The 11732-nt window shown below is 37.3% G+C and overlaps 1 protein-coding gene across 1 annotated transcript; it reads left to right on the top strand.

Annotated features, from left to right (window-relative positions):
* The first annotated feature begins 264 nt into the window (after positions 1-264).
* Positions 265-4820, top strand: LOC121257176 (cyclin-L1-1-like). Its single transcript, XM_041158093.1, has 10 exons — positions 265-571; positions 828-998; positions 1106-1187; positions 1490-1630; positions 1843-2012; positions 2950-3223; positions 3545-3962; positions 4085-4114; positions 4202-4285; positions 4404-4820. The coding sequence occupies exons 2-9, from the start codon at positions 847-849 to the stop codon at positions 4270-4272; spliced, it is 1338 nt and encodes a 445-aa protein (XP_041014027.1). The 5' UTR covers positions 265-571; positions 828-846; the 3' UTR covers positions 4273-4285; positions 4404-4820.
* The last annotated feature ends 6912 nt before the right edge of the window (positions 4821-11732 follow it).

The following is an 11732-nucleotide window of genomic DNA, read 5'->3' as shown; positions in this document are numbered from 1 at the left end:
AAAATTAGATAAAATTTAGCTGAGATAAAGTAATCAAATGGAGCTTAGGGTGTGTTTAAATATTGAAGTGAGTTGAATTGAGATGATAAAATATTGTTAGAATATTATTTATTAATATTATTATTATTTTAAAATTTAAAAAAATTAAATTATTTATTATATTTTATGTTAGAATTTAAAAAATTTATAATAATGAGTTATGATACAGACAAAAAGACCATTTCCAGATCGATAGCCGTTTTTTTGTTCAAACTATTTTAATTTCTGCTTCCATTAGGCTAAGTAAAAAAAATGAAAAAATAAAAAAAAAGAAGAAGAAGAAGAAGGAAGCACCCGATTTCGTTGAAGTCGGGTCGTTCTCTTTACCCTTTTTCTTCTCAAATTTCCTACCTACACAGTACGCCCACGCCATACCCTTCGATACTCGATAGCCCATCACCACCATCAACGCCACCGCTACTACCGGCCTCGACAACTCCTTTGCAGCGACCTAGTTACATAGTGCTAGAGCTCACTTTCGGAGCCAGGAACTGCTCCCCCTCTAGGCTCGGCAATCCGTACAATACTCAAGGTAGTTTTCTCAATTTCTTCCCCTTAAATGTTGGATTCCTGGCAGTATCTAATGGGTTCTTTAAAAACTTTCTTTTAGGTTGTACGATAGTTCTGAATTCGTACGAAAAATCTCTCCTTCGCCCTTCTCCCATCAATTTCTTTCCGTTCTCTTCCCCCCCCCCCCCCCCCCCCCCCCCCCCCCCCCCCTTCTTTCCAAGGGCCTCGATTGGTTTTTACGTGTTAATTCTGAGAGTGAGTTTGTTATTTTGTGGCAGGATTGAAGCTTGTTGAACAATGATATATACAGCGATTGACAATTTCTACTTGACCGATGAGCAGCTAGAGAACTCACCTTCTAGGAAAGATGGTATAGATGAAGCGACAGAAACTGCCCTACGAATCTATGGCTGTGATCTCATCCAAGAAAGTGGCATCTTGCTTAAGTTGTATCCTCTGTTGTTTCTTGGTCGAGTACATGTTCGTATATGGAATTGCTTCCTTTTCCTACATCTTTTTGGTTCAGTGTTGTTTCCTTAAGTCTTCTAACTTACAGGCCTCAAGCTATAATGGCCACTGGCCAGGTTGTATTCCATCGTTTCTACTGCAAGAAGTCATTTGCACGCTTCAATGTGAAGGTTAAGAACACCCCTCCCAAATCATTCTCTCATTCTTTGCTGAGACAGAGAATAAGGAGGAAAAAGACTTTTAAAGTACATTAATAATGTTCTAGTTTCAGATTGAGTACTAGTACACACCTTTGCTAGGCCAAATAGTTGTATTGACATTATTGAATTAAAGTCCTAGTTTTCTAGAATGGTTTTTTCTTCCTACATTTTCTTGACAACCAATGCTTGATTTATTGACTTGAAACAGCCCAATACCTTTATGCCGATGTTCTTCATCTTAAACTTATCTGCTATGTGATAATGTCTCGCAGAAAGTTGCTGCAGGCTGTGTGTGGCTTGCATCAAAGCTGGAGGAAAGCCCTAGGAAAGCAAGACAAGTCCTCGTTGTTTTCCATAGAATGGAATGTAGGAGGGAGAACTTGCCCATAGAGCATTTGGAAATTGGATCGCTGGTTAGACATCCACCTTCTTTATGTTTGGAATTACGTTTGTTATTTTTTATTGTTTTCTTCTTTTGAATGCATTGTTTCCTTTCTGGCGTCTTTGTAGTATGCTGGATTTTTGTCTGCACAAGTGGTTGATTTTAGCTGTTCAAGTTTTGTTTTTATTTTTTCTTAAGTCCATTTTCATGGTTTCCTAATTCTTTGGGTTTTTTTTCTAACAGAAATATCATGCGCTCAAGACAGAGTTGAGTCGAACAGAAAGACATATATTGAAAGAGATGGGATTCATTTGTCATGTTGAACATCCTCATAAATTCATATCTAACTACCTCGCCACCCTTGAAACACCTCCAGAACTGACGCAAGAAGCTTGGAATCTCGCAAATGATAGGTACCTTCTGCAAATAAAGTACTTGTAGATATATCTTCTAGTAGTTAATACATAACTTATGTGCTTTCTGTTCTTATTATTTTGACATCCATTTAACACAAAAGCTTTGCATCTCTAGAATATGCTTACACAAATTGTGGTAGACTTGAATCTACTTTTCATGCACAAATTGGCATCGGTACACAATAGAAAATAAGTAGTAACAAGAACTTCCAATGAAGGACTGTGCATTGACCCCATTGTCTCTTGTGAAGTTTTGTTTACATAGAACTATGGTAGACTCAAATATTGCTTATTTGAAGATAAATCGGCCAACAGTAGAAACGGAACTTGTCAAAATTGCATCACGCGATTAAATTGTCTCCTTTTGGTTTTCTCAAGATGTCATGAGCTATTGAACTATTGTTGTTGCCAATCAGGTCATGCTCCAAGTGTAGATTCGATTTGATTTGAATCTTTCCACCTAGTCTTCTACTGGTTGTTATTTGTTTAGAAATAGCTATAGAATCATAATAAGTATTTTATTTTGTTCCATACTTCTAATTCCTGCATGTTCCTAATTTTCAGTCACTGGAATAGAATCTACAAAATTAAGATCGACCAATACTAGAATGATGCAGCAATACTTCTGTTACTTGGTAGAAGAACTTTCCAAGTTTCTAACACTCAACCCACCACGAGTAATTTCTTGAAAGTTGTTTATCTGTAACCCCACTGCTTGAATTTGGTGCACTGGATGGAATTGCATTATACAATATTTTATAATTTAACATGATGGTTAGAACTCCAAAAGCATATTCTGCCTTTCCCCAATTGGTTGTAGCATTTTGACCTCTGATTCTGACATTTTTTTTTCTGTTTTACACTATGCCTTATACTTCCATTACTAGGCTTTATTTATTGTTTCCTTCTGTTTCTAACATCAAAATTTTATCAGTTTGCGTACGACCTTGTGTGTTCGATTCAAGAGTGAGGTTGTGGCTTGTGGGGTTGTCTATGTAGCTGCACGTCGGTTCCAGGTACCCCTTCCTGAGAATCCTCCATGGTGGAAGGCATTCGATGCAGACAAGTCTGGGATTGATGAGGTTTGTAGAGTTCTGGCTCACCTGTACAGCCTTTCTAAGGCACTGTACATTCCAGTCTGTAAGGATGGAGATTCTTTTACATTTTCTAACAAGTCAAGGGATTCGCAATCTCAGCCTGTTCCCAAGGTATTATATCTTATTCTTTCACTCTTATAACTTTCATTGGAAACATTGAGCTTATGCTAATATGCTTTTTACAAATTTTCAATTGCCAATCCCTTACGGTTTTTTTCCAAAAATTCTAACTGTGGAGTTGGCTTGTTAGACCACTTGATTTTTGGTTATGTTACAGCATCACTGATGCTCTTTCTATAGAAAGAATGGCAGTTGTGAGGACTGCAGAAAACTTGTTTCACCAGATGATGGCACGTATTGAAACTATTATCTCCGAACGAGACTAGAATCACATTAGTAAGGCCGGGTTTTTATATCATTGCTCTTCTGTAGGAGGTTCAGCAGACTAGCCCTACAGCTAATGCCAAGCCAACTTTAGCAGCAGCTAATCCAGGATCTGGTGGATCCAAAGATGTGTTGATAAGAGTAGCCATTGACAAGTTGAAGGAGACTAAGAAAAGTGATGATGAGCCAACCAACGCGCCTGTTGAAGGAGATGCAAGGGAAGAGCCCATGCTAAAATCCTATCCCGAGCACAGGACAGAGGCAAGTAGGGAACGAAACAGGGAGAGAGAGAAAGAGAGGGAAAGGGAAAGGGACAGGGACAGGGAGAGGGAGGACAGAATAAAGACTCATGATCGTGATAGGGGCAGAGATTCTGACCGGGAATGGGACCGAGAGGAATGTGAGAGGGACAGAGATAAAGTCAAGGATCACAGTCATCTTTCTAGGGATAGAGGAAAGGATTCAGGTATGTTTACAACCATTTTTGTTCAAGGATAGGGTGTATCCTTGAAATTTGAATGTAGCGTGGCCCTTTTCATTTGTTCTCTAACATTTTCTATTGATGTCATCATTGTCTTGTGGATGCAGGAGGACGCTCGAGACATCACTCATCACGAGGTATGTGCTTGTTTACCCTTTGGTATTTTGTAGTATGGGTTCTCGTTAGACCATAGTTCCATTATCTGAACCCCTTCTTCATTTCAGATCGTGACTACTACAGTTCCTCTTATTCTTCAAGGGAGAAGGATCGTCATAGACATCGTTCATATTCTTAAACCTGTCTTTGAGGCATGTTATTTGTATACTCTTTATCCATCTCTGTCAGTCACGTTTAGGTAGGAAATACAAAATAGTGGAGGAAAATGAAAATATGCTTCATTGAAACAATAATTACTTTTGACTGCAGATGTATGACCGGATTTGCTAATCAACCTCTGTACAAGATCAACTGTTGATTTTGTACACAGCTATCGATAGTGCTGCTACTACAATTAGTTATACATTTAGTCTCATTCCCATCAAAATGCTTGGAATTTATTGTACTGGGTATTAATCAGTACATTTTGCATCTTTTTTTTTTTTTTTTCCGTTTCGCTCTAAATTCTGACCTGTTTTGAACTGTTCTGACCATCTGATCGACTAGAATTTGCATTCTAGTATGGAATTTGATTTATGGCATTTGTGTGTTTTTTTGTTTAAACTCAAATGGTATATATGTAACCTTTTAAGTTCTTGGTAACATTGTGTTAATTTTGAGTTTGAATGATATTTTTGTAATTTTGAATTTGGATGACATTTATGTAATTTTGAATCTGTTCCCTCATTTTCTCCTTGCTTTCTCAGCTCTGTTTTCTTTAATTTTCATTTTGTTTAACATATATGTTGTATGAATTTTTAAATTTTGTTTCAACATTATGCATTCTGTTGTGGTTGTTTATTAGTCGTACGTTATGGTTTGTTTGTCGTGGGTTTTAACATATATTCATTCCATAATTCTATAATTTTTATAATATATATATATATATATATATATATATGGCATGCAGTAATACAAAAACTGTATTCTAATATCTAAATAGGAATACTGTTGATCACCCTAACAAAATTCAAGACTTTTATACAACACATGATCTTGTAGCGTTTTTCTCATCTTATAACGTACGTCTACCTTTCGTGCGGATCCCATGCATTGTTGTTATTCATACTTTACGTGTTTAGCTCTTTTCCACTTTTAACCCTGAAGTCATCGATAACCGATTATAGAATACACACACACATCCCTACTTTCTCTAGATACCAAAAATAAAAAATAAAAAATAAAAAAGGTTTGTGCTTGAGTTTAATTTAAAGAGTTACAACAATCCACGTACGGCATGAGTGGATGATGATCATATGCTTACTAAAGCAGCTTGATATATAATATGAATGATACGTCCAACGAAGGCAATGCAATTAGGAGATCAAGGAAATATATATGTTGCATGCAGGCCAGGTGATTTAATTTCCACTGATTTAACAGTAAGAAAGAAGATGCATGGATGCATTCTTAATTAGGTGGATCAGAAATCTTAATTCACCTTTCTTCAAATTAAACAATTAATCTTTTTAGGTTTCCTCATCCTAGGGATTCTGTGCTGTCATGGCGGCCACTTTGGCCTTGCCTAGCGGTCCCGTGTTGGCAACGAAGGCCAGGTCAACAGGTTATGGCCGTTCCGTAGCCTCTGTCGGAAGTTATTCTTTTGATGAGGCCTCTCAAGATTATAGATGGACTGGTTTGCTTTATGTTTTTGAAGGGTGGCAATGTCAGCAGCACCATTAAGGTATTCGCCGATCTGATAACTCCACACGTTGTGCGACCAAAATGGATGGTGCACACGTTTGTCTAGAGATAGATGCTTCTAAACAACAGTTGAATTTCTTTTGGATTGGTGCACCTGGTTCTGGCTTCCAACTCTGTCGGCATTTTGCACATCTTGTAAATTGCAGGGGTATAACAAGCTGACTTGTAGAAAGGGTAAATGTGATCGAGATATTAGGAAGCCAAGGAAGCAAAAGGCTCGGATGGAGTACCATGAAATCAAAAAATTACCAGATGTAGTAGGTCCTTCATTTTCAAAGGAAAGGGAGATGGGTGTGGAAAATAATGCTGAGATCCAAAAATCAACACAACCATGTTGGAAGGGTTGGAAGTGAATCTAAGTGCGGAGGAAAGAGAAGAGAGAAATAGGCAATTTGTATCGAAACTAATTGCACAGGGTGCAGTGGAGACTGGAAGAGCAAGGTGAGAGGCAGCTGAAGGAAAAGGAACAACAAAATGAATAGAGGGAAAATCCTTTGCGAAATGGGGGCGAGCAGGTGGTGAATATACAGGGGATAAATGATGATCGAAATGATATGGCTCTTGTGGAGGAAAACAATACACAAAAGGATATGACCCTAGGAGAATCGGAACATGGGAAAGAGACAGATACCAAGCTTGGGCAAAATGTAGAATAAGAGGTTGTTTTAGACAGTAGACCAGAGGGGAATAATAGCATGTAGCAAGGGAATTGTGATGTTCACAGTAGGGACCGTTGTGAACAATCTAAAGCTGGAAGTGATGAGAATGTTGTCCTAATTGAGAATGTGCCTATTGATGAGTTGGGGCAAGAGATACATGAGGGCGATACAGTGGTTGAGCAGCAATCCTTGTCTGACCAGAAAGAGAATGTTCCAAATGCTATAGTGGGGAAAGAAAAAGATTACTTGACTGAGGAAGAAAATAGTGGACTCAAGAATGAAAGAGTCAAGGGTGGACTGTGTCAATTACGAAGTACTAAGCGGGTTATTACCCGTCCCTTAAAATTGAACTTATGATTTGTTCCATTATGTTTTGGAATATTAGGAGATTGGGTACTTCAAGGGGAAGGTTGAGGAAGCTTGTAATAAAATTCAAACCCAAGGTTGTAGCTTTGGCGGAGACCTTTGTTGATGAGAGTAACATGGGAAATTTGATGCGAACTCTATGGTTTGAGCATGGCCGGTCTAATCAATTGCAGGTTGGGAAGCTTTGGATTTTGTGGGACAATGCTGTAAATGTGAGTATCGTGCACATGAGTGACTAATTTATCACGGTCAAGGTGTTGGAGGGGAGCACGAAATTTTTAGTTATATTTGTATATGCTAAATGTAATTATGGGCTATGTAGACAATTATGGTGTGATCTAGAAGAGGATGTGCATACTAATTTACCATGGATGATTCTAGGGGACTTCAATATAATCAGAAGTGATGATGAACGAAGGGGGGGGTGTTCCTCGTCCTTTGATAACGATGGAGGAGTTTAATACTCGTATTAATGAATGTGGCTTACTTGAAATTAATTCCCAAGATAATAGCCTTTCTTGGTGCAACAGCTAGGAAGGGTTAGCAAGGAGTTGGGCTTGTCTTGATCGAGGTTTTTAAAATGCCAAGTTTTTAGATTTGTTTTCTCAAACTTTATTGAGATACTTGGGGCAAGTCAACAACAACCTTTTGGGTTTGATAAATTCCGACCAATAAGTCTATGCTCTGTGATTTATAAAGTATGCTAAAAAATTATTGTTGCACGGTTGACATCTTTATTGCTTAGGGTGATGTCACAGGAGCAAGGTGTTTTTATTCCCAATAGAAGCATTTTTTAAAACGTTAGTCTTACATAAGAAATGGCCTAGTCTATTCATAAAAAATGAATGGAGGAAATGTGTTGTTGAAGTTGGATATGTCCAAGGCGTATGATCGTGTAAACTAGATTTCTTGTTACATGTTTTGGCTCGCTTTGGGTTTTCTGAATAGGTTTGTGGTTAATCAAAACTTGTATTACAACGTCGTGGTATTCCATCCTTCTGAATGGAACTAGTGAGTGCTTCTTTAAGGGGAAAGAAGGCTTCAACAGGAGGACCCCCTCTCACCATATTTATTTATTTTGATGGAGGAAGTCTTCACAAGATTGCTCAAGCAAAAATATGATAATGGAACAATTGAGAGTTTTTCTTAAGCTAGAGATACGCCTTTAATTTTCCACTTATTATATGCGGACGATATAGTGATTTTCACTAATGGAGCTAAGAGGTCTATAAAAGCCTTGGTAAAAGTCTTGGAATTGTTTGAGAAGTGGTCTGGACAACAAGTGAGTAAAGAGAAGTTGGCAATTATTTTTTCTAAGCATATCTCGTCGGCTAGGAGAAGAGGTATCCTTAGTATCATGGGTTTTGGAGAGTGTTGCTTCCCTACCTTGGAGTGCTTATTGTGGATGGCAAGTTAACTGTTAGTTCCTTGGAGGAGCTTATTAATAAAATTCATGACGGGGTGGGTGGATGGAAAATGCGACTACTCTCTGTTGGAGGTAAACTTTTTATGTTGAAGCATGTTTTATCTAGTATGTCAATTCACCTTCTATCGGTTCTATAGGTGCCTAAGTCGGTGTTTACTATCATTAATCGCATACTTAGCACCTTTTTTTTTGGGTGAAACGAATGGATCTCCTAAAAAGAAGTGGTGTGCTTGGCATAAAATTTGCAAGCCTATTACTGAAGGTTGACTAGGTCTCCAGTATTTTGAGAAGATTCAAAAGTGATCTCTACATATGAAATTTGCCTGGAAAGTTCTTTAGGACAATTCTTTATGGGCACATTTTTATAGGGGAAAATATGTGGGGGAAAGGCACTTATCTCTTGTTGAGAACACTAAAGGTACACAGTTTTGGAGAATGGTGATGAAACAAATTCCTAATGTGTTGCAGCACTCTAGATGGAAAGTGCGTGAGGGCTATGTTTCTTTTTTGTTTGATTCATGGGTTGGAGATAGTCCCCTGGCAGATTCGTTAGAGGTTACTGAATTACTTGGGCTTAAAGTTTGTGATTGTAAAATGGACAATGAGTGGGATGTGCAACTTTTGGAGCGTCTAGTGGGAGTGGAAAAAATGGAGGAGATTATTGAGGCCTTGGGAAATCCACAAGAGGGGCATGACCTGCTTATAAGAACCCCTTCCATAGAAGGAAAGTTTACCTTTCATAATGCATGGGATTGTCTACGTGTGAGGACTCCAGAGACTCCATGGTCGGCATGGGTTTGGCATGAATTCTTGCCAAAGAAAATATCGATTATGGTATGGAAAGTTTGGAATAATAGCCTTAGTGTGGATGATAGATTAATTAAGGAGGGTTGTGATTCTATTTCGGTAGTTTCTAATTGTGATTGTTGTAATGGAGGAGGTTATGAGGATATTAATCATGTCCTATATGTTGGTGACTTTGCTCAACAGTTATGGAGGAAATGTGCTCAACACTTGGGAATACCAGGAGAATAGTACGTGGAAGGAAAATATGCAACTCTAGTTTCGGCGTGCTTCCCGATCCTCTCAAATAGGGGTAATTTTTGGTATCCGTCCTTCAATTGTAACGTGGAGGCTCTGGTTGAGAAAATATCAAGTGCGTATGGAAGGACAAGCAAAAACGATAGAAGAAGTCTGGCATGCGGTGAGGTATTGGCTGGCGAGATTGATGAAGGAAACTTCTAGATTTTGGAAGCTTTCACATGGTGATTTGGAAACTTTGCGTGACCTGAATATTGCGGTGCTTCTTGTGAAACCAAAGCACATCTAGGTGGTTAGGTGGATGAAGCCACAACAGGATAGATACAAATTAACTACAGATGGATGTAGCACAAGCAACCCGATAGCTTCAGGTGTAGGAGGACTCCTCCCTGACGAACAGGGTATTGTGATGTTTGCTTAATCTGAAAGCCTTGGTATTGGAAGCAATAATGCAACATAATTAAGGGCCATTTTGCATGAATTTAAGTTTAGTTGAGCACTAAGGTTCCAAAGGGTGGATGTTGAAACTGATTCATTGATGGTGGTTCAGTCGGTTAGTGGTGCTCTGTGTGGAGTGTGGTACCTTGAAGAATATTGGGAGGAGATCTTGCAAATTTTTAGAGATGGAGGTCACTCTATATAACATGTCTTCCGTGAAGGAAATGCCTCTGTTGACTATTTGGCGAAGCTTGGTACTCAAGGACAAGATCGAGTATGGCGCAATATCATGCATGTACCTAGGAAGCTTCAAGGTCTCATCCGAACAGATAAGCTAAACCTCTCCTATTTACATATCCGATAGTATTTCTCTTGGTTGTTGATATTTTTTGAGTCCTTTTGCTTTGGCTTTCAATGTGAGTCCTGTAAACAGTGGTGAAACTAACTTAATAGGGGTAAGGAGCCATCCTCCCCCCAAAAAAAAAAAAAAGGAAAAACTATATATATTAGTTTTTTATGATTTAATTGGATGATATTACATCTTGTGTCGGCCCCTCTCTAAAAATTTATCTTGGCCCCTTTTATAAAATTATTTTGTTCTTATAGATTAATTACTTATAAGTCTAATATAAACAAATTTAATCTGATTTAAAAATATAATAAATAAAATATATTTTACATAAAATAAAATAATCTAATAATATTATGATATGTTTTTACTATAGATAAAATTTAAAAAAAAAAAAAAAAGGAAGTTTGATGGTTTATAGCCTACAATTCTACAAACTCTAGCCTATCTTTCTATTTTATAAAGCACTGCGAGTCTACATACTTACGCCACTGCAGTCTGCCATTGCAAGTATCCATTTTCCAAAGCCTCTTTTTGACTATTTCCATCGTCCATTGCATTGATTGCAAGTCAGTGAAGTCCCAGGTTGAAGTTCATACTAAGAATTCTTTTATTCATTTCCTTTCAATTTTCATCCATTGCTGAGTGCTTCTCTGACGGTGATGCCTTGTCCTACTCTCCCACTCCGTCTCTAGTCTCCTTCAGGCTTCAAGGTATTATTGTCTATTGACTATCGATTTATGATTATATCCCTTGTTTCTAACTTATGTTTCACTATTTTAAATCAACCCCATATTTCATTTTTGTTTATGGTTCTATTTAGTTTTTGCACTCTTCGATAGTTTCTGTGTTCAAATATTTTATATATTATACACGGTTTGATTTTTGTTGATTTCTCATGTTTTACTTTTGATAGATTATGTGCACTGATTTAAATTGCTTGATTTTAAATTCGATTTTAAATTCAGGTTAATGAATTATATTTAAATTAAAAACTATCGACTCATTCTTTAAAAAAAAAGAAGTTGATATTTCAAAAAATTCTTCAAAAATTTCAAGGATTGAACTTGAGAAAAATCCTGATCTTAACTCTCCAATTTTGGAGTCTGAAGAGATTTATTTTACATCGTCAACACTTGATTCTAAAGATATTGATATATCTTGTCTACAACGAGATCCAAGATTGCGTCCTCCTATATGGGACTATTCAGTCAATTAACGTGATGAAATAATAAGAGCTTACTTTAAAATTGGTCCATATCAAATACGTCTCTTAAAATATCCATTTTCTGGTTCTGAAAAGCATCATCGTCACTTTTAAGTTTCTTGGTTTGTACAATTTGCATCTTGGCTAGAGTATTCTCCATCAAATGATGCTGCATATTGTTTACATTGTTATTTTTTTACAATGAAAGCATCTCATCGTTCTAGATGGGATGTATTTACTGTTATAGGATTTAAAAATTGGAAGAAGATTAATGATGGAAAACATTGTGCCTTTTTGAATCATATTGGGGAGGATCCTTACTCTTGTCATAATAATGCTGTGAAATCTTGTAAGGATTTATTAAAACAATCACAACATATTGATAAAGTAATGAACGCACAAAATTCCG

Source organism: Juglans microcarpa x Juglans regia, chromosome 1D (assembly GCF_004785595.1).
Source record: "Juglans microcarpa x Juglans regia isolate MS1-56 chromosome 1D, Jm3101_v1.0, whole genome shotgun sequence".
Lineage (NCBI taxonomy): Eukaryota > Viridiplantae > Streptophyta > Magnoliopsida > Fagales > Juglandaceae > Juglans > Juglans microcarpa x Juglans regia.
This window is presented reverse-complemented; position numbering and strand designations above follow the sequence as displayed.